Raw genomic sequence first — 24,829 nt, 5'->3', positions numbered from 1 at the left:
AATGACGCGTTTCATAATATAATATCCGTGATCACAATCGCTTATATTAGCCGATAGGAACGAATGTCCAGCTCGTGATTTCATAATAAAGCATTTTGTATGCAATTTATTATTAAATAGATTACCAAGTTGCGTTCAATATATTGCTTCCGAGCACTGATAACTGATAATAACTGAACCAATAAATTGCATAGTCAAACTTGTTATCTTTAACAAATATTATGTAGATAGGTGCAGTACACTCAGCGCAGTTAATTTTGTTTTGACTGCTACACTGCCTTAGCTAGCCTGGTAGACTACAACGCAAGTAAAACTATACTACCATAACAACTATTACTCACTATCTTGTTTATGTACCTGTAACTAGCTTTTTGCTCATGGTTTTGCCCCCCTTTAGGTCTGTCACAGCTCAGAAAAACTACATAACGCGAGTGAACCCTTCCAAAAGCCGGGGTAAAAACTATCCTGTTTTTCCCTGGGTCTTCAACCATATCTACCCCTTTCATCCAAAGCGGTCCAGTGGTTTAGACTTGAAAAGGTGACACACAGACAAGAGTTGCTTTCGCGTTCATAATATTAGTATGGATTAAGGCATAGGCATAGCATAGTGTTGCACAGTTGCATCGCTCGTGCACTAATACATAACATGAGTTCGACTCGATAACCCCTGACATTGGACGGCCAAGTTTGTTGTACGAGCACAGATGTTCAGCTGTTAGATAACTTTAATCTGTTGATGGAATCTGAATCTTAGTTCAAGAAGTTCTTTGTGAAAGTATTCACTTATGCCTGCAGGCAGATTTTTGTGTTACGACACTTAAACTTGAAGCATTTGTCACAATGGAAGTCGAGCTGCGTTCACTTTCCGCATTCAATGTGGCAAATCTTTTAGATGAGCCTTTAGGGACCTGTGTCAAATCGCTGCAATGGTTACACATTAGAGTAATTAGATATCCAACAAGCAATATAACAGTGGGGCGGAAAATCGTTATTATGCTCATAGTCATGCAACGATCTCCACTCATAAATGATGGAAAACTACTGAGTTTTATTAGAAGATCTAGAGTTTGATAGCTCTTTCGACTACAGTGTGTAAAGGTTATGGCATACTGTAAAAAACCAAATAGACTCTTGCAACAATCCATTCAGAAACGGCTTTCAGTTGTTGAACACCAGTACTGATAGACCTCAGCGAGTTCAATTCAGTCCAGTGAGCTCCAGTGACAAAAATACCCCCTGTAGTTGTAAAAAACATCTGACGCTCATTAAGCGCAATCAGGTGGACCACTTAGATCGGAACCAATCCAATATCGCAGCGTGACCAGTCGTAACGCCAGCATAACACCCAAAGAACCGTGTTTTAGATGTAACCAAGCGGCACGAGTCACGAAATGCACCTTATTACTTAAATCTCCAAAATATTAGACTTACATTACAGTAGTTAGAGTTAGTATAAAGTCGATGATTATTTAAAAGATAAAAATGTTTGGGATACGTTACTGCCTAGCTCGCATAAATATTTATAACTTTGTACATTTTAAAGCATGTAAACCTTTGAAAAAGAGGCTGACAATAGTGACTGAGTTTCTTGCGCTGCTTCTTCTCAGCACTGGCCCATTTATTGTCCTGAAGCAGTGGTAGGGTTAATACTGGGACGTGTAAAAGTGCTTTTTTTAAGCCTATTTACAGAAATAAATGAGTTTTAATGAGTTTTTTAGTTTTGTTAAATATCTGCAATTCGGAACACTAACAACAAGAACTCAATACGTAAACATAGTAGCATTAATGTTCAGCTAGTAACGCCCGTATTCACAAACGATGCTTGCTTAAATGAAGCAGCAAAACGCACAGCGTTAAATAGAGCTCTGCGATTGGCTCGTGTGTCACCCTGTGCGTCGACGCGCACTGTGGGACCTCATAGTAATGTTTGTGAATACGGGCGTAAGATATTCGCATTAGGTCGAAAGATAGAATGTTTATCAAACAAATGTTTTGATATTCTAGTGGGTGTGTGAGAAACGCCCCTAACGCCCTTTTCTGTTCGTGACAGCTCAAAATGGCATAAACACAAACACTGGCCTCAAACAAAGTTGTTTATATTGTTTCACATATTAAAGTAGCTAGGCTTTCTAAAAGGGGTCATTGTGGGAGTCTAAAAGTCGATTCGTCACAATTTGTAACTTTATATGAGAGTAAATTCGTCATATGAATGACAATGTGTAGGTTCACAATCCACGCCAAAATAATTTAGTTACAAGAAAATAAAAGAATACGAATTTACACGTGTAAACAACGATTCGTCACAGGGAAAACGTGTAATGTTTTTTCTTTCCAAGAATCAACTTTGAGGAAGATCTAAAATAAACACACTACTATTTTGAAGACACAAACTTCTAATAATCTAGTGCTTCATATAATTTACTTTGATATGTGGGACAATTTCCACCTCCCGTTCACACCGCTGCAACTTCTGTGTAGCCAGGATCTACAGCTTGACCGCCAATAAAAACCCAACCAGTGAAGGTCAACTTTGTCCCAGGGGAACGTTATTATGATATAGGTACCTTTAACAAACCTATTAAAAAATCAGGATTCATTAACAACAAAGTAATGGTTCCCACACCCTCAAATAAGACAATCAGGAATTAACTAGGTAGGTATTATTTTCATTTATTTCGTATCACATCCTTCAGCAGACATATCGATTCAGCGACCCAAATAGCTCAGGGTTACCTTATAATTTTCCAATAAACTAGTAGAGGTCTCCTCCATATGTATTCTACGACTAATCGCATTACAATTCTAATTCAATACGCCCCGAAAGCGAGCATGACGCACTTTTGATCTAATGAATGACATTAGTAATACCAAAATCCAGTTTGGATCAGTTTAATCCGGATTATTTCAGATTAATATGGAAACGTGTGGTATTCAGTTTACGTTTGAAGTTCTTGAATTACAGTAATAATGTGTCATGTAGGTACGTACAGGGTGAATTTTTCAAGTGGTAGTTGATCTAATGTACCACAAATAGCGAAAAAAGCCGAAAGAATCTTGAGGGTTGAAAATTATTTTTGTTTTGTCCGATTCAGAAAATAGAAAGTAGCCTTAATGTTAATACTTTATTGATCAGGATTTTCAGCCATAAAGTTTTCTAATTCTAACGAGAACTTATCATGATCTTTTGGATGCAAGACAACACCGACGGCGTATTTTTTTCTTAGTTAGTAGACTTTTAAAAGGTTCTTTCACACGCCCGATCCATGATATCTTTTTAAACAATAACCCTACTGTACTGTGCCTACTAGGTATTCTTCACTACTTTGAGACAATAACATGTGCAAGAAAGTCTTTAGCAACATAATTTAAATCCGACTGTACCAATACGTACTACTGAAGAAGCCCCATTTGTTACTACGGCCGTGCCAGACGCATTAATGTTTTTATGTCTGACAGACATCCAATCAGTCTATCATTAGATAGAAACATACTAAATCGCATAAGATAATAGTTCCCGTATGATCATGGCCACTTTAGGTGTCACGAAGTATTTGACGCTGATTTTTTTTATGCATAACGAGGCAGTTATTTGATCACTGGACTTTGACGGAATAGATTGCCACCTTAGAAGTGTCATGCCACCATAGTAACTGAGTTTCTTGCGCTGCTTCTTCTCAGCACACTGTCCCAGTTATTGTCCCGAAGCAGTGATAGGGTTAAATAATACTGGAACTACAGGCATCAGCGAGGTTACTACTTTATCCAAGGTTCGTATATTCCCATCGCTGTCTTGCAAAGCGAAATTCCTGCAGGAGCAACAGTGACAGATAACGATGAGATGGCGGAAACGTGTGCAAGGGATCCCATTATGTTAAAAACTCACTCTCATCAACTTTTCCAGCTCGTAGATGTAAAAAAATGGGACACGTTAGCAATCGGGCCTTATCAAGCGAACATAATAAAAAGTGTAGCTTTCTATCAATGATTTCTACTATCGAGAAGTTTTTCAATCGATGTAAACGTCTGGCAGATTTCACACTACCTACCAACATACATACTCGTTCATTCGTAACAAAATAAACAATTACGTTGATTTATTATTAATTTTATTTTCACAACTGAAATAATGATGCTTATTGCAGCAGCAAGGTGCACAGGCAATTAGATTCATCAACATTCTTCAGGAAAAATTTACAAAGTACAACAGTAACTTCTCTAAAACATCCCTTCAAATCCTCAACTCAACCCATCTGGCAATCATAGAGTTAAGGCCAAAATCCTCCATTTGCCCCTGGTAAATTACTGAAGATTCACCTCCTGTAGAGTGTAGTGGATAGAAACTAAAATACCTGATGATGATGATGCCCTTCAATCAGATCAGTTAATTCCAACATTTGATTTTCAGGCACTTCGACAAAAACGGCAATTGAGTTTGCAAATATGATAGTTATGGTTCCTATATTATCTACCTATCAAAATCTATAGGGAAATCGCGTTTTGACAGGTCATAAAAAGTCACGTCAATCGACTCATGGTGTAAGTAAACCCAGTTAAGCGGACAACAACAGATTTATTGTCCCGAAGTAGTGGTCGTTAAAGTACCTAATACTGGGACATGTAAAGGCGCTTTTTAAAAGCCTATTTTCAAATAAAAGAGGTTGTAATGAGTTTTAGGAAACAGTATAGCAGAACAGTAATATTTAACCGTGTTGTATTTGGTGCTCCAAATCCGTGCCGATCGTTATCAGTATATTTTTGTGACAGAATCATTTGGATTTGCGTTGAGTCATGTTCAATCAATGATGAGTATATTTATAACCGTGTATGTGGGTGTGTGTAGGACAAACCGTTTAGCCCAAAAACCTTATTCGACAGTGTAAATGGTTGGAATCGCATGTTAGATTCTTAGGGTGCGCCTTCACTGACAGCGAGCACTTGTAATGATGAATGTCATCGTTGCGATTCAGCTTTCTTTGACAAAACCTGCAAGTTATATGGGGTAACACTGTTAATTTTACATAGCATAGTTGGAGTGTTGTTTTGAAGCATTATTAGTTCAAGAATTAGTTTACGGTTTTATGAACTTTGGGAGACTGACGGCTTATAGACAACTAATAGATTTTGCTTTTTTTATTAAATATATTTATTTTTAATTAAAAAGAGTTTGGTATTAAAATACGAGGGTTAAATACATTATTTATATTGTGACTTGTCAGTCTGTCAGTCGGAATTTGCAAACTAATATTTCGCTACCACAATCACATTACAAATGTAACCTGTGTTCATACACAATAAAGACTTTATTACTTACTTACCTACTTACTTACTTAATGTGGTTGTGAAATGTTCGTTTTTAGGTTGTAGTGAGGATGCACCCTAACGCTAATTTAGCTGTCAATTAAAAATTACTTAACAAAATTCCAGCAGTATGAAAACATGCGGTAACGTATTATGTTATTAAAACAGTGCAATTACTTTAAAGCATTTGCCGGCAAGCAATCAGCTGATCTGCTTGTTGCATGCACAATACATAATGTGGGAACACAAGAAAATAATTTCTAAGGCTAGGTTGCATTCTCTTACTTTAACTTAAACAACATGTCCAGTTCAGTGTGGCAAATCCTTAAGGGATTAGTGTCATTTGAGAATTTCTACATAAATAAACCTCACTTTGATGATTAAGTTGATTTCGTTTAAAAATACCTTATTACCTTTCTTTTGTCATGTTACGTTGCTCTACAATACAACTAACATTCCAGTCATTTCCTTGTTATTCACAAGCAGCGTATTGTTCTTCATTTCTTTTGTGATTCATAATGACTTCAAGTGATTGATAAAAATGTAAAACGGTTTGTATTTTAGAAAATACGGAATTTAGATTTTTAACAGAATTAGGAAGTTTAATTACAAGGTTTTCTATTTTTGGTTAGGAAAATTCATCATTATCATTTCAGTCACATGTCCTGTGGAAGGCAGGTGGACCGACGGCCTCATAAATATGTGTTGAACTTGAAGTCGAGTGTTCTAGAATCCAGGTAGAGAAAGCACTTAAGAAACTTTACTCATTTCGGAAAAGGTTGTAGTTTCAGGATTTTAATTGCTTCACGTAACTTTTGCACGAAACTTTTCTAGATTAAAACCATAGGACAGAATCTATTTTGGTTTATTTAGTTTTGATTGTTTTGTAATACGGACCTCTGTCTTCTCTGTGTTTCTTATCGCATCGTCACACAACGTCACTTATTGCCATGGCATCGTATCAACAAATGACACGAGTGCGGTCATAGTTTCCTATCATTCAATAAATTTTGACCTTAACGCCTGAGTTGATAACGACTATGCGTGGGCGGCGTGGTATTGGGTAGATATTGGTGATAACATTTGTTTATGTTGGTTGTAGTGTCGACCAGCATAAGTATACGTTTTGTTGCAAAATAGCTCATAATGCAACTGAATAAGATGCACAATGTTTAGCTTGGCGTGCCCGTACCTACTTACTTGAGACTGAGTACATTGGACCTATTTTACGTCACTCATAACATAGAAAATGATCTACCAACATAATAAATCACAACACATAAACGCCTTATAAAACACTTTACTTTGTATAGATGAAAGCCTGTGATTAGTCCAAATATTAATTTAGCCATCCTCAGGCTAAAAACATTTGATTTGCAAGGAAGACAGTCGAAACCAAAACATAATTAGGTACGTGAAAAATAAAACTTAATAATAATTAATCTAAAGACTTCCGCAAGGCAATACCAAGGTACCTATTAAAATAAAGGTAACTGAACATAATACTACCTGCTATTAGATAGAATAATGGACTTTCTATAAGGAAAGGCAATCACGTCCGGATCTAGAATTCTAGCCAGACCAGAGTACCTAAAGAAAGTGGTGCGGTGGGCTTACACACAAATGGTCTGCTAACCTAGAATCCAGGTCCAAGATGTACTCTATACAGTCAACGTCAAATAGTTGGTGACACCCAAAGTAGTCAAAAACTTTGCGACACGTCTTTGTTTCAAATGCAATGGCACAGTTACACTATGCGCGAAATTGACCGAAAAGGAACGCAAGCAGAAGTATTAAACTTCACAAACATTACTTTGAGGTCTCACGGTGCGCGTGCACGCACAGGGTGACACACGAACCAATCACAGAGCTCTATTCAACGCTGTGCATTCGATTTGCTGCGTCACTTAAACAACAACTAAAAACCTTTACAATAATGGTAACAAAACAGTATTTAGAACCGGGCAAGGCTGCACGGTAGTCGAGAGCACATAATACTATACAAATCCGTTACAAGTTAGACTCTATTACAGCTGTATAAGACGCCATGTATATAGTTTGATGTGCTGTCGTCTGTAATCACCCAATCACAAGTAATCACCCACACATTACCATAACTTGTCCGGAAACCATGTCTTGGGAACAAAAAATGAGTTAGGCTGAGTTGTACCATCAAACTTTAACCGTAACAATAACGTAAACCGGTGCTTTTTATATGGCGTTTGACATATTATTGACGTATGTTATAGTTAAAGTAATATGGTGCAACCCAGCCTCAGTCAAGCAGTCAACACGAACATTGGTTTGTCAATTATTTCGTGAACAATGTTAATAGGCGAGTTAATTTGCTAGCTGGCTTTAATTTAGGACAAAATAACAGTAAATAAATCAAAAATACTGTGACAAAATAAAGGATGAATAGAAAAGATTTAGACTTCAAATAGGTATTCGATAAATGTTATGTTCAAGTATTAATATGAAAAACTGTTTATTTCCACTTAATTTTTAGAGTTAACATTATAACAAAATTATCTTATCTTATCAAAAATAAAATAGATTATTTTTATCTTGTCATTAAAAGTATTGCTTATTTATTTAATCCCCGTGTAACTTATTTATCTAATCACTAATCAGTACAATAAAAGCAGTATTTTCAGACTTGCTATGTAGTTTTAAAAGATGTTAGTTTTATGTGCATTGAAACTGAAGATAAATAACAAATACGTAACAATAAGGTATTTATGGGTAACATTATTCGTATCTTTGAGTGAGCCGCATCAAAATTCATATATTCACTCAGCGCCATTCACTATCGTTGATGCTACCGATTTCCATATCTCTATCGAGAATTAACTTCATGAGGTTCCTTTATTGTTATGTATTCTATTCCTATCAATGCCGTTTCTGCTGTTTTGGGCTTTTAACCAATTGCTAGAGTTGAGTATTTGTGTTTTATGTGTTAAACGTATTGAAATGCTAGAACCAGATGTTAATGGATAGTCCAATTTACTTGCTTGCTGTTGCTGCATTGAAAGAGAGCAAAGATTTTCGAACTAAAGCCAAAATAGTTTCTGATGTTGGAAGCGGCTAACTAAACAAAACACTTAGATTAAAATTGGTGAGTAGAAGGTATGGAATAACAAAAGCCGCAATAGTGTGTAAAATTAACGAAAACAAGGTAACATCACGTTATCAGAAGTGTGGTCAGAATTATCACAGGAAAAGGTAAAGGAAAATGTAAACAACATACCAGCAATCTAATGAGTAGAGTTCCCTACCAATGGCATGTACCTGAATTCATACAAATCCAAAGGCATGAAATAAAACGCACTTTCTTGCTGGACAGAAAAGAAAACTGAACCCTTCGGGTGATACTCTGAACAAGAAGAAAAAGGAATCCAAGAAGATGATCCCCCTAACCAAGAAAAACATACGTCACGATATTTCAGCCAGCGTCAAATAGTTTGTGAGACCCAAAGTAGCCAATAAGTTCGCAACACGTCTTTGTTACCATCGAAAAAGGTTGTGTTGACAACTTTTTGACCACTTTGAGTGTCACAAACTATTTGACGCTGACTGTACCTACATCATAGCTATAGAAAAATAATTGCTGGGGTTTTTAAGGTGGGTTTTATATCACAACATCCGTTGCATCGTACTCATCGTGTCGGAACACATAAATTATGAAATGGAGAGTTTATAGATCTTGCAGATAAATCTGATTTTAGATAAGCAAACCCTTCTAAATTGGATAGAACGAACCAAGTAACATACCGTGCCCACCACAGAATGGTATAGTGCCTTAGAAATAGATAGTCTACACACTAAGATACTAATCGCAAACCCCCTCGCGCTTTTTCACCTGAAAAATAACTAGATACGCGCAATATAGATATGATCTATCAAAATTTTAACCAAAATGTGCAAGAATAGCTGAGAAAATACGGAAAAATCGTTGTGGAGTAACTGCTCAGTAGTTATTTGTTTGTTTTAATAATATTTGACAAGTAAATTGTAACATGCCTGACCTTTGTCAAGGTGTTAATAGAGCCGTCGGGACATGGCTTGCTCTACTTTGTTTGAACAACACTCAAATCTGTGTTTATTTGTGAATTATCACTGAATTTTAATGTAGTCAACAAATGATAGAAGACAAGCACATCACGCTAAGCTTTTTGGTATCTTAATGAAGTTGGAATAGATGCTTCAAGCACAGAATAATAAGTACTCTTCAAGTAACAAAAATGTATAGTCTGATAAGCTGATTAAGTACACGAAAAAGTGACCAATAAGATAGTTGTAGTTTTGAGTATGAATCGTATACGCACATCCTTGCTAGGTAATGCTAGTACGCAACTCCAGTACCAGCCTTTATGTTCGCAAACTCATACAACCTTAAGATCTTTAAAACACAATTTTGGGCAAGCTTGTTTCACTGTACCTATCTATATCGCAACTGCTCACATCGGAGATTTTTTTAAAGGCAAACCTATTTATTGGAAAGAAACAATCCTCCTGACGCACTCGGGTAAAAAATATACATCCAATGTTGTAATCGCAAGAAAACAAAACATTGTCATAGAAGTCATAGCAATATTGAATGATGTGTACGCTTTGAAACAGTCTATTTAAATGCACGTTCTACTTACTTTCATAAAAGAACAATATAGTATTCCCATGGAGAATTATGAATAGTCTTGCGCTGACTTGAATCGACCTTGCCATATCAATTGCAAAACAATGCGTTCTTAAGGTCAGAACATCCTGACATTTGCAACACTGTTGACCTATTTTATGACATATTATATGGGTCATAACATAATATAGCAAATAGTCTGCTTGCGATTCGTTCTGACATTCATAAATGATTACAAATGTAAATACTTAAATAATTCACCTATTGTTATGACGGTTTATTCAGGAAACGGTGTTTTACTATTGATGAAACTAATTTTATCAAATTGTTGTAAGCGCTAATTCCATCTAGGGAGGGTTTCCATTTGAATACTCTTTAATGCATTTAAATACATATAATTCAAGTGGCAAGATTAATAGCCGTTGTATTATGTATACCTCTATATCGACGACATGGTAATGTTGTTTTTAAAACAACAAAATCGGACGGATTAAATGCTGAGTTTTGGGCAAAAAACCATATGGCATTGCGTTGTGACGTTATCGCGAACGCGACCTCCGATGCGCGTGAGTCATTGAAACCAGGCCTACTCCAAAACACGACATGTAAAGTTTTGAATGTCTCCATCCCTCTCACGCGAAGCGAGATGACAGCATGAGCGACAGTGACAGACAGAACCGAACTACGTAAATGGTTACAGAGTAGGCCTGCAGACCCAGAACTACGCAAAACCTTTAGAGGTACAGTCAACATCATCAGGCTAATAACATTTTTGTTGCAAACAAGCCTGTATTACAACGAGATAAGACGTCACTGTATTTAGCTTGATTTGCCGTATTTTATACAGTTTAAACATTTCAAATTGAATTTTTCTTTATGAGGGTACTTGTGCATTTTTTTTAATTAAATTCTCTTATTGAATACGTGCATTGAAATGAAAATAGTGTGTGTTTAAAAACCCATATAACATACAACAGGACTCAGTCAATCATCAAGGAAATTAAGCATTTTACTGGTATGATTAGCTGTTATACTACCTATGCAGGAAAAATAATTCATTAAATAATTTACTTCTAATAATAATTCTACTGAAAATTGGAACGTATTAGATATTTAAGGATGCGGATAATGTAACTAGAGTTAAAAACCAGTACAAGAAATCGGATATTATTTTCGATCTATTCTTCAGTAGTTAATATACAACTATGTAATAGTATGAGCTGGAGATTCAAATCTTTCATACAGTCGTACAGTCAGCGTCCAATAGTTCGTGTGACATCCAAAGTCAACACAACCTGTCAAGTTTTTGGTACACTTTGGGTGTCACGAACTATTTGAAGCTGACTCTAATTTTTGTTCGACCTTCAGGCACAGAATAAATGGTACAGGGTAAAGAATAAAATCCTCATATTCAAAACGTATTTTATGCCTAACTGTACTTTATTTCTGAGTCAGTAAGCTTGATAATGATCCATTTCAAGTAGGAAAATCGACGTGCACCATTATCTTATCATTTGCGAAACGATCAACAATCATACATGAATATGTAAAGTTGCTGAGTGACCTCACCGTTATCAAGCAAACAAAGAAATTAATTACAACACTTTTTTAACGGCCTTAGGAAATTGAATTTTATGAAATATGGGGGCGAATAAGAAATATTTATGATCAGTCATATACTGCTAAGCGAGGGTATAATATTATGAGCTATTCGTCAAGTAATAAAGGTAGCTGGATTCAGGCCGCTACCAACCGATTATTTTAAGGAAATCATTGGTTTAACACTGAACGTTCTATGGCTGATATGATGATGATTAGTTAAGTCAGAGGGAAAAGGACATTGGCTGTACTACTAAGTAATCTGTGATTTTGTCACACAGGCTGCCCACAAACATGGTAAAAACAAAGTATATTTTTGTGACAACCACATATTACTACATAATATTATTATATCGTAAAAGCTGAAGCTGTAGCTATTCGCAATTATAAAAAAAAATAAAACCGACTCCAAAAAACCTACATTAAAAAGTAGAAAAATAATTACTAATAACCTACTTATTTATTAGGACGAATTAATATTTATGTAGGTATACCATGATTGATACTTCTGGAGTCGGTGCCAAGATTATGAAACATGTAAAGTTTGCCTGCACCGACTCCAAAAGTATCAATCATGGTATACCTACATAAATATTAATTCGTCCTAATAAATAAGTAGGTTATTAGTAATTATTTTTCTACTTTTTAATGTAGGTTTTTTGGAGTCGGTTTTATTTTTTTTTATAAAATTTTACTTATTTATTGCTTTTTAGTTAACTAATTATTACCTTGATGTTACCACTGAAGGTAGGCAGTACATTGAGACCATACTCTTCATGTCTAGTGTAAAATAATATTCCCTACAAAATTCAGGTTACCATATAGGAAACCTAAAAAGACCTTAAACCGTCAGCCCACCTTAAAAACATGAAAGAATACAACTGTTGGTCTATTTGTACTTATAATATTTAAAGAATTATCCTCCAACTCCTAAGCATTAAGGAGTTTTACCTTCTATCATCAGCTCATCAATATGAGATGATGATTTCCAGGAGCAAATATATGAATAACTTAAGAAAAAGTTTGAAAAACGATATACGTGCCTATAAAATTTGAGGGTTGCTCTCGATTTCCCTAGGATCCCATCATCAGATCCTGACTTGGTGACAATGGGACCACCTCAGAAGTGTACCCTATCGAACAAAAAAAGAATTTTGAAAATCGGTTCATAATTGGCGGAGTTATCGCGTAACAAACATAGAAAAAAAAAAAAAAATAAACATACGGGTCGAATTGAGAACCTCCTCCTTTTTTTTAAGTCGGTTGAAAATAAAACATTCGTGTGATCATCCAACACACACACTTACACCCGTACATTATACTACGACTACACTATTCTGAAAACAATAACGTATGCGCATAATAACAAGGTTTAAACTTTAATGTGTTAATTTATATTCGGCTGAACCGACTATTGAAAGGACATTACAACGCGAACGTGTCAGATCCTATGTATTTCGCCTGTCATCACTTACTTTTTTTTTTTTTTTTATCTGTCAAATTACAATTGCAGATTACAATGCCTCAAGTAAAGCTTCAGTGCTAGGCTCAGTTGCACCATCTTAACTTTAACCGTAACTATAACCGGTATTTTTGTATGGAGTTTGACAGCTTTTGAATTTGTTTGTCATAGTTATAGTACCTAAGTCAAAGTTTATTTTATTCTATAGCTTGCCCTACCACCACTTCGGGACAACATAATAATATGGGCTGGTACCTACTGAGAAGAAGTAAGATAGAGCAAGCAACCCAGCGTGAATCTCAATTTAATATCGATTATTTGTTAAATCGATCGAAATCGAAAAGGCAAAACCAGTTTTCTAATTAGGATCGAAAATAGAAGGACACCACGACCAAAACAAATACAAATGCGAAGTTTAGTAGATGACATCATAATGATAAAATGTAGAAGTCATTGAACCGGATTATTATTTCGCTTCATAGCTTTATTAGTCGTCACAAGATATCGAAATGTGACTCGATAAAAACAATTGCACCAGACGATCAGTCGGCACGTGCCTTCAATCGAGTTGAAAGCGTCACGTGGACATCGATAAAAGTTATTGCACAGGATGAACTTCTTTCTTCTTCTTCGAAAGACCGTTTAGTAATTTGTATTGCACAAATTAATAGTCCCTTTAACCCCTCGTGCTTACTAAGCGAAATTGCGTTGAGGCTTCCAGTGACTTGGCCCACTTTTGACTTGGCCCATGAGCCAAGTCGCTGGATTGAATTTTAAATTATGTTTTCTTCCAGTAATTGGGCCCACCTTCAATGTAAATAACCTTCAATTAGTAAATTAAGCACCAAATCAACAAAATTTACTCTAGAATCTTAGTTCACCAAGCTAAAAGTGGGCCAAGTCACTGGAAGACTGCTTGTGTTTAGTCCAACGGCGACGAGGTTCAAGCCAGCGTTCCTCGGATCTCGAGTCGGCAAGTCCGACACCTTCACCGTTCCGTTCGGTTCTGGTCGCTTCAAAATAAAATTAAATGTTTTGTTTTGAAACGGATGTTCCGTGTAGTTTTTTTAAAAGTGTTGTTAACAAGGTCACTGATAAGGTGCGATAAGAGGATGAATGGTTTACTTCCTAAACAATACGGCATTTAAATTACCCTTACTTTTATAAAAAGCCTAAACGTGATAATTTGGACGTACCTCGACGCCATATAGAAGAACAAATAAGAAAGAAGAAGCATCTGTTGCTATGTTATGTCAGCGAAAAGATAAATTTAGGTGACTACTTGATCAACCCACCAAACATTTGTTTTATAAGTACACTGCAGTTGGTACCTACTCATCTGCTGAAATCAGTACCAGTACTCTGTCAGTACGAAGAAGATCCACGGTGGTTCAAGTCACATTTTCATCTTTTTGAGAAAGTATTCCTCATATACCCAAACATTTCTTTATCACTATGTTTCTAAAGTCACGATAACCTCGGTGCAGGTGCTTATCATCACAATATCACCAAATATGAACATCTGAGTAATAGAGTAATGTTTTTAATCTAGGTTTTTCCCCAACGAATGACGCATAACTAATAACTATAGCTGCCTAATTAATTAACTGTGTTATTATGACACTGTTCGTGTTTCGATCTTTTGTTCTACTGGTGTCCTTTAGTAAATGCCTAGGTATCTACTACTTTACATAATGAGATATCTTGGAAGTTGGTTAATTTTGGTATAAATTGGTGTAAGCCGCGCCAGAAGAAACTGGCAATTTCGGAAACTTGTAAAATAAAAAAAAATAAACTTTTTAAAAAACAAGCTTTTTTTCTGAATTTCGAAAGCTTGTATCGCGCATGGAATTTATTCCTCTTTTTCTCTGTTTGCGCTACAAGCTTTGGAAATTCAGAAAAAAAGCTTGTTTTTAAAAAAGTTTATTTTTATTATTATTTTATTTTACACTTTTTAGTTATATCTTAATCTCAGGAACTTGGACATTATCTAACACTAAAGTGCTCGAAAAGACAAATCCAACGAACCCAAATTCGCTGCGATTCCGCCGTTTCGCTTAGGAGTTCCTATGGCCACCTCCCGACTCCATCATCAGACCAGCTCAATGGTACCATAATATTGCATTGTCATCGTACGTACATAAGTATACCAAATTTCAGCTCAATCGGTTGAGGAGAACTGGTCTTAAATTCAGTTGCAAGATTTGTCCCACACATACTAACAAGTAGAGATGTGCCGCTGAGAAAGTTCTCGTTCCCGGCAATATTCCCAGTGAGAATAATCTCGAGAACCGAGAACGCTCCCGGGAATATTCTCAGTGTTCTCGACAGAATACATTTAGTTTTAATTTTAATTTTGTCTTTTATTATGTGATATTATTTGTGATGTTTCGATGTTTTATTAACTGGGCGTTAAGACTAGTCGTTATAAACAAGGCATGAAACTTGTGAGTGAGATATTGCTGTCTTGCTCACTCTTTTCGTGGCGAACGCGTACCGCGGCTTTAGGACTCGGCTACGGTATTTGAACATCAGTGTGCCTCTGAGTTTTAAGGCCCTTGCCACCCTTGCGGATTGCAAGCGGATTCAAAGCGGATTCAAAGTGGATTTAAAGTGGAGTGGCGACGCGACGGAGAAGCCGCGTGAAAATATCGTAAAGCTTCCCAAAGGCTGCCCATGCGAGCTGGATTCGATGATTGACCATTTTTTCGAAGTTGAACCTACCTAACTGGACTGTTTGTCCCAGGTATGTTGTCAACAACCTCGAGTGTAGAGTCTCCAACTTTTAGAGGAGTGGGTGCAACACGGTCTTTAGTAGAGATGAAACGGATAGTTGTTTGGCCGGATACCGGATACCGGATATCCGGCCTGCTGATAGGCCGGATAGCCGGATATCCGGCGGCCGGATAGTTGGCCCATTGTGTCGTTGCATGTCGTGACGAGTTTAGCGCCGCACAAGTGCTTCGAACGCGATTAGTAGAACTAGACTAGTCACACTTTTCGAAAATCGAATCAGTCCGAATAGAATGTCAGATTTTGCCACTTGTCTAGGGGGCAGATCAATTCGGGCGATTTCAGTTGCCATATTGAGTGTGTGATTGAATAGTGAAAATTAAATTAGTTAACTTGCTGCGTAATCTGACTGCATCATGACCAGACCATCAGTGAAAAAAAGATCGCTTATTTTATTTGGCAATATTTCGACATTAACAGATATTGACTATTTATGTATTCGTCATTAGAGTGAATAGCCCAGAAAAAGAAATTAGTTTTTTTTAAAGGCCTAATAATATGGCTTTTTTGTAACTTTTTGGACTTTAAATAAAAGCCGTCATTATTATAAGCCATTTTATTGATGTTTACCTCAAAGATTAATGTGTTTCATTTTATTAATAGGAAATCGTCGTAGTTTATTAATATCCGGTATCCGGCCGGATAGTGAGTTACTATCCGGTATCCGGCCGGATAGTAAATTTAGGCCGGATATCCGGCCTACCGGATAGTTACCGGATATCCGTTTCATCTCTAGTCTTTAGACATCATTTTTAAATCTTGTCCATGTTCATTTTGAGACCCACTTGTTGAGAGACTCTATTGAGGCCATCGAGCATTGTGCCTAGATCTTCCACGATCTCAGCCATGACTACGATATCGTCTGCTGTCAGGGTGATGTACTCGCCGTTGATATTTATGTTGAATCCGCTCCAGCCCAGAAGCTTGAAAACATCTTCCAGGGCGGTGGTGATGGCGTCTCCCTGTCTCACCCCTCGCTGCAACTGGATAGGTTTCGGGTCCTGATCTCAAAACGGACTGTCACTGTGGCGTGTTTGTACAAGCCTTTCAACACTTTAGTCTACAATAGTTAATTTGGCACAGTTGAAGAGACTGAAGCACTGCCCATGTTTCATACGAATCGAAGGCTTTCTATAGTTCACAAACGCAAAGTGGCTATTATTATGGTAATGGTACTAAAGCCTTTTCGGAAACCGGCTTGTTCGGGGGGCTGAAAGTCGTCGAGCCTGCTAGCGTGACAATTCGTAATGACTATCGAAAACAGCTTGTAGACATGGCTCAGAAGCGAAATGGGTCTATAATTCTTCAACAAGGTTTTGTCACCTTTTTTGAAGAGGAGTATTACCATTCTTCTAAGTGTCGGATCAATCTAGCTAGCACTTATTTTCTATAAAAATGTGTCAAATGATCCGTCAGACAGGCTATCCACAACTTATCCAGAAGTGGCGAAACAGGCCCTTACTAAGCGATTGTGAAATATGCCCTTAATGTCAAATAAGAATAGTTTAAAAAACTAAAAACACGCTTTTAATTACTAACAGCACTAAAAAGCCAAAAATCATCAGGACCCTGGACATCATCTAGCATTAAAATGCTCGAAAAGACAAATCCAACGAACCCAATCTCGATGAGTTTCCACCGTTTCGTTTAGGAGTTCCTACGGTTACCTCTTGACTCCATCATTAGGACCCTGGACATTATCTAGCACTTAAAGATCTCGAAAAGACATCCAATGAACCCAAACTCGATGTGATTCCGCCGTTTCGTTTAGGAGTTCTTTTGGCCACCTTCCAGTCCCATCATCAGACCAGCTGGTACCACAATATTGTATTGTCATTTCTAATCTACATATAATTGCCAAGTTTCATGATGATACAATACTTAGAAGTGCGTGTAATACAGATTCTAAGATTCCATTACATAGTTAGTTACATACACGACGACCTAATAACAGCGTGTTAAAAACGAAATAATTAACTTTAAAAAAAAATAAAACCGACTTCAAATGCGTGAACACAAAAAAAAACTAAAAATTGAAAATATTGGGTATAAAAAAGTTCATCCCCAATTTTCCACCCTTGGGGGTTGTTTTTTCTATTATTAAATTTAAATGGGACCACCCTTGAGGTATTACCTATACGCCGAAAAAAGATTTGTTCAAATCGGTTCATAATTGGCGGAGTTATCGCGTAACAAACATAGAAAAAAAAAACATACGGGTTGAATTGAGAACCTCCTCCTTTTTTGAAGTCGGTTGAAAATGGACAGTTACATTATTTAATTACGTGTAAAAAGAAATTTCTGTCATCTTACATATCATTAAAACGACATTTCACGACGAAAAAAATAAAATATAATAAAGGTGCAGTTGCCAAGAATATTGCCGAGAAAGTTCCCGAGAATATTCTCGGGAACACTGAGAATATAGCCTCTCACTGCAAATAGAGTGTATTGTTTAATATACACTTATCTGTTGACTTAATTTAATACTATTTTACTTGAGAAAGTTTATTTATTTCCATTAGATAAACATGATTCTCAACCTTTCTCACTTAGGAGAACGCTCCCGGGAACGCTCCCGAGAATATTCTCAGCTGAGAGAGCGTTCTCGGGAACGGCACATCAATACTAACAAGTGAAGTCAATATAAAGCTTGTAATAAAATTATGATCACTCAGACCGTCAACTCTCTATTTTGGTAGATTTGTGTCATGTCTTATTCACACAGTGTTATTTATAAACATTCAATGCGATGATCTTAATATTTTTATGAAAATCCCAAACAGATTGGTTTCTCAGGAGTATCTTTTTCATTACCAACTATAATATCTTTGTCAGCGCATCAATGCGAGCCGTAGGTACAATATGCGAGAAATAGACCAAGACGAAGCGCGAGCAGTTACACCGAAGTATGGGCTACTCACGGCGAAATTAAGTGAAGTGCGTGTTTACACTACTGCCGCACAATTTATAAACGCAGTAAGTAACACGTGAACAGTTTCGAGAAAAACGCGATCAAAGTTGAAATTTTATTTTGGGGTGTCTACAATTAGTTACGCAAATATTTGTAAAAAAAAATATATGGGCTTATAGAGCTAAACTCAAAGTTTATTTTGATATGGGGCCGTCCATAAATTACGTCATCGATTTTTTCAGATTTTAGANATATTATACTAGCTGACCCGGCGAACTTTGTTCCGCCTTAATGGCAATAAATAAGCAGACTTTTTTTTTATTTCGAACGGGATAAAAAGTATCCTATGTCCTTCTCCTGGCTCTGGCTGTACCAGTCGTTTCAAGTCACTCCAAAAATCCATTGGTGTCAGGTCCGAGGATCGTGGTGGCCAAGCTACTGGACCCCTCGTCCAATACACTGTTCACCAAACGTATTATTCGCGCACTTGACGTCCTTATTGTGGGGGAGCACCATCCTGCTGGTAGTAGAGCATTAATTTGGTGTAACACTAAGGGTACGTCATCAAGCATTTCGTCTAAGACGTCTTGCAGACACTCCAAGCACCATTTTGATTAAATTATTCGTTGTTTGAATACACTTCAGTCATTTTTGTATTATTTTTAACGTGATTTGTGTTTGATGAATTTTTCAGTTTTTTACAAGTGTCAAAAAGACATTTTAAAGACAATAGATTGCAATAAATATTTAAAAATACAATAAAAAGTAAAAAAGTCTCCATCGCCATCGCCAACAAGTGATGTGCATGCGTTACGATTAGAGATGTGCCGCTGAGAAAGTTCTCGTTCCCGGCAATATTCCCAGTGAGAATATTCTCGAGAACCTAGAACGCTCCCGGGAATATTCTCAGTGTTCTCGACAGAATGCATTTAGTTTTAATTTTAATTTTGTTGTTTATATGTGATATTATCTGTAATGTTTCGATGTTTTATTAACTGGACGTTAAGACTAGTCGTTATAAACAAGGCATGAAACGTGTGAGTGAGATATTGCTGTCTTGCTCACTCTTTTCGTGGCGAACGCGTACCGCGGCTTTAGGACTCGGCTACGGTATTTGAACATCAGTGTGCCTCTGAGTTTTAAGGCCCTTGCCACCCTAGCGGATTGCAAGCGGATTCAAAGCGGATTTTAAATCTTGTCCATGTTCATTTTGAGACCCACTTGTTGAGAGACTCTATTGAGGTCATCGAGCATTGTGCCTAGATCTTCCACGATCTCAGCCATGACTACGATATCGTCTGCTGTCTGGGTGATGTACTCGCCGTTGATTTTTATGTTGAATCCGCTCCAGCCCAGAAGCTTGAAAACATCTTCCAGGGCGGTGGTGATGACGTCTCCCTGTCTCACCCCTCGCTGCAACTGGATAGGTTTCGGGTCCTGATCTTAAAACGGACTGTCACTGTGGCGTGTTTGTACAAGCCTTTCAACACTTTAATGTATCAATAGTTAATTTGGCACAGCCAAAGAGACTGAAGCACTGCCCATGTTTCAAACGAATCGAAGGCTTTCTCATAGTTCACAAACGCAAAGTGGCTGATTATACTCCTTGATCTTCCGTATAATCTGCCGTTGTATATTAGTATATTATTATGGTATATGGTACTAAAGCCTTTTCGGAAACCGGCTTGTTCAGGGGGCTGAAAGTCGTCGAGCCTGCTAGCGTGACAATTCGTAATGACTAACGAAAACAGCTTGTAGACATGGCTCAGAAGCGAAATGGGTCTATAATTCTTCAACAAGGTTTTGTCACCTTTTTTGAAGAGGAGTATTACCATTCTTCTAAGTGTCGGATCAATCTAGCTAGCACGTATTTTCTATAAAAATGTGTCAAATGATCCGTCAGACAGGCTATCCACAACTTATCCAGAAGTGGCGAAACAGGTCCTAACTAAGCGATTGTGAAATATGCCCTTAATGTCAAATAAGAATAGTTTAAAAAACTAAAAACACGCTTTTAATTACTAACAGCACCAAAAAGCCAAAAATCATCAGGACCCTGGCTGGACATCATCTAGCATTAAAGTGCTCGAAAAGACAAGTCCAACGAACCCAATCTCGATGAGTTTCCGCCGTTTCGTTTAGGAGTTCCTCCTATGGCTACCTCCTGACTCCATCATTAGGACCCTGGACATTATCTAGCACTTAAAGATCTCGAAAAGACATCCAATGAACCCAAACTCGATGTGATTCTGCCGTTTCGTTTAGGAGTTCTTTTGGCCACCTTCCAATCCCATCATCAGACCAGCTGGTACCACAATATTGTATTTCCATTTCTAATCTACATATAATTGCCAAGTTTCATGATGATACAAGACGACAATCCTTAGTATGTACGCAGTATAATTGTAATTACTGCATTAATATTAAGTACAAGTCATCTGTTTTTCCTATGGAAACATAATATCAGTGTGTGTTTAAGTGGAATTACTGCACATATACTATGTGCAAGGTGAACTTAACAATTGTAGAAACATAATAAGAATGATGTAATTGGCACATACTGCACTATTACTGTGTAACTAATTAAGTAAGCGCGAGTATTCACGTAATATTAAGTTATTATGTGCTCTTACTGCTAACATAGTATGTGAAGAAACCTACAATCTGCTCTTTACTGCGTTTATGATAACATGTATCTTCCGTTCTAAGATAGATAGAAAAAAACGGGTCTTTGATTCTTATAGATCGCGATGTCAGGATTCAGAATATTCAAAACAATCATAAATGCAGTAAGTGGTACTTACTGCGTTTATAAATTGTGCGGCAGACTATACGTCTCGACTAATTTCCCGCATAGTGAATTTGCGCCATAAGATTTACTTCTACAATACTACAATTCATCAGATGTTTGCTGAAACATATTGGCAATTTAAATCAGTCTTTGATGTGATTTGTCGCAGTTGTCCCCGCATTCGCATTTGGTCCCACAGACGCAAGTGGTTCGCAGATGGTCACATTTTTCATTACCAAGTCAAACTTTTGAAGGTTATCTGAATGTGACCATTACCATTTACGAGTGTGGGACCACTTGCGTCTACAAAATGCGAATGGGACAAATTGCGGTCATACTGTTTTTTTACCAAGGGCGTAGAAAAGATACTATGCGTCATTGTTTTTAGGAGCAGGCTGAAACCCTGGACTTGCATAGAATGCCAAATGGAAAAGAAGGGCGTGTCTGTAAATTGTACCTGCGCATGGTTTTTTGAGAGCAGGCCCAAGGCACTTTCCCAGAGTGTCTCAAGATAAAGCAGGCCCAGCGTAAGAAACTTTTAGGACTTGCCCAGAGTGCCAATAGAAAAGGAATCTATTAATTTTACGTGCGCATGCTAAATGATTTTTTGGGAGCAGGTTGAGAGCCGGGACATTTTTAAAAGGGGGCTTAGGGTTATTCGAGCTTGATTGATCATTTGCGAATAGGACCACTAGCTTCTGCGTGACCAAATGCCAATAGGACGAATTGCGTCAAACCTTCCAGGTTTTGAACCTTTCAGGTTTTGGTTTCCAAGGAAAAAGACGGAACGCTAAGTTGGTACACGAGGGTGGAACACCTCTCAGGGTCCTTGCGGCCATCGAACGAGTCCAACTCCGCGCCGACCATGTTGTGAGCGTCATAGAATGGATACTTGTGATGTACGGATTTTTGAAAGCAGGCCTACCAGGACACCTGTTCAGGGTGTCCAATGGAAAATGAGGCCTACCAGGGAACTTGGTCAGAGATCCAATGGAAAATGCTTCGTTATTATTTACCTGCGCATGCCTAAGCTGGTTCACGAGGGTGGAACACCTCTCGGGGTCCTTGCGGCCGTCGAACGAGTCCAACTCCGCCGCGACCATGTTCAGAGCGTCGTCGGCGTAGAAGAACTGGGCCAGCAAGGACCGGTCGTCCCTCTGGAACAAAGGAATGAAAGTTAGTGATGATGATAATAGAAAACTGAATGCTGAAAAGAACTTTGTGCCTCGGCATATGCTAAGTGAGGAATTATTTGGTACAAAAAATATAAATAACAAAAGTGACCCCCAATGAAATAAAAACTTCAGTAATAATGTAGTTTTTTAGTGCCTAATCACGTATTTTCACAATCAAAGAAAATTAATCGCACACGTTTCGGTCTAACCTGTTTTGTTTTAAATTAATCAACAGTACATTGACCTTATATTGTAATTATTTCTAAAACAACAGCTGTGCTGGGGCCCTTTTAAGTAAGCGGAGTAAATGACCTCCCTGACCTTTCCGGTTGACCTGCCAGTTTTTACTGCGTACCTAATTATTTCGAATGATTGGTCCACAGATTTATCAAGCTTAACTTTTCTCCGCGGCTTCGCCTGTGTGGATTCCAACCTGTCATCTTCTCCCACGTCCTCTGAATTCTGATTAAAAACCCTTTATGTCTCACCATTACTAGAAACTAAGATGAGTTTTATATCACTTATTACTTAAGAAATTAGATATCCTATTCCCATACAAACTTTAATTCATGATTGAAAATTGATTCAGTGCCTTAGGGTGCTTAAGCCTTAAACAGCATTATAACTTATCAGAACCAAGTCGCTTTCGCATTTTTAATTAGTATTGATAGTCAATGTCATTGGCTTCTTTAATTAAATAACGTTCCTTGAGCAGAACGTTATTTATTTACAAGTTTAACAAACGCTGATACTTTTAACGTTGTCGGACTGATCATTAATTCCGGTCAAAAGTCAAAATATCTAATAAACAATGGCACTTTCAAATTCAAAACAAGTATAGTGACAAATACTAACTCAAAGATCCTTGAACAGGTCGAGGCGAAGGGCGAACACGCTACCTCCAAAGAGTTCAAGAATCGTACAAATTATTCAAGTGTTAAGAATGTTCTTGACGGTAAGTGACTGAAACTGAAGTTTTCCAAGAATAAGTTTCGTTATTTTTTATTTGTTTAGCAACACAATACAGACTACAATTGAATGCATAGCTAAAATGATTAAACCAGGTTACAATATAAACACAACTGGTTAAATATTTAGATACCTTTTAAAACTGTCTAAGAATAGAATAGGATGAAAATTTTGATATCCAACAATAATAATAATCTGTAAAATTTTGATACAATAACAAAATAAAATAAATAATTTGAAAATCAATAGAGCTTCTTACGGTTAGAGTTAAGTTTGGAAAAGATACATCTGATTAATGAAAATGTTGAACGGTTTGCATAAAAGCAACCCTGAAATAGAGAAGAAGATCAATGACAAAGAAGACCTTTAAATCTTATTCAATCAAGTGGATCTTGTCTCATATAAATTAACAAATAATTATGCTAAACAAGCAAAATTTAATTTGATGCAAAATGTAGATATCAGTGTTTCACAAAATATTGCATTTTTGCAAATCACGAAACCCCAATGCAAAGTTACAAACTTGTTTCTAATAAACGATTGACATTATTAGAGGCAGTTCAACCAAACGGCCGATTCTACGCGATATGCTAAATGTAAACTTGTGAATTGCTTTTACATAGTTAATTCTTGCCAGCTAGTATGTTAAGTGAATTAGCAAGAATTCCAGAGGAGCTAGGTAAGTGGACCGAAGCAACAGGGCTTCTCAGTGTACGAGGAGTATGACCGAGAAAATCTGATGTTCTCATCATACTAATTAACTTTCAAACCCTGTTTAATGGAAAAAAATATTCGTTAAATACTTCATCTCAAATTCACAATTTAAGCAAAGATCTGGATGACGTACAAATGACTAAATCGAGATAATTCTAGAAGGCAAAGTCTAAAAGAAAAACGGCTAAGGAAAATTAATACAGGAAAATAAAAAAAATAATGGTATCTTATAAAAAGTAGTAGTAATACTGGACAAAGAGTTGACCCTTGAAGGACACCTGGAAAATTTTACATTTATCAAACGCCATAATCGAAACTTTTTGTATGGAAAACCTCAGCGATTCAGGACACAAACTTTGTATAGGCTTAGTTAAAGTGAGTGGCTGCGACCAAGGCGACAGACGTCACACTCGGTTGGATTTCATCGCTTATTTCACTTTCATCAGACCCTGATAAAGCAGTTTCAACTTTATTCAAA

General features: G+C 37.1%; 1 protein-coding gene across 1 annotated transcript in view; it reads right to left on the bottom strand.

Moving 5' to 3' along the window:
* Positions 1–24,829, bottom strand: part of LOC114362661 (lateral signaling target protein 2 homolog) — a 47,475-nt gene that overhangs the window by 10,249 nt on the left and 12,397 nt on the right. The window contains exon 2 of the mRNA XM_028318132.1: positions 22,510–22,650. Coding sequence (XP_028173933.1) covers positions 22,510–22,650 — 141 coding nt within the window. The remainder of the gene's footprint in view (positions 1–22,509; positions 22,651–24,829) is intronic.

This window comes from Ostrinia furnacalis, unplaced genomic scaffold, assembly GCF_004193835.3.
Source record: "Ostrinia furnacalis isolate ACB-3 unplaced genomic scaffold, ASM419383v2 OfSCF6659, whole genome shotgun sequence".
NCBI lineage: Eukaryota > Metazoa > Arthropoda > Insecta > Lepidoptera > Crambidae > Ostrinia > Ostrinia furnacalis.
The sequence above is the reverse complement of the archived record's forward strand: the minus strand, read 5'-3'. Positions and strand labels throughout refer to the sequence as shown.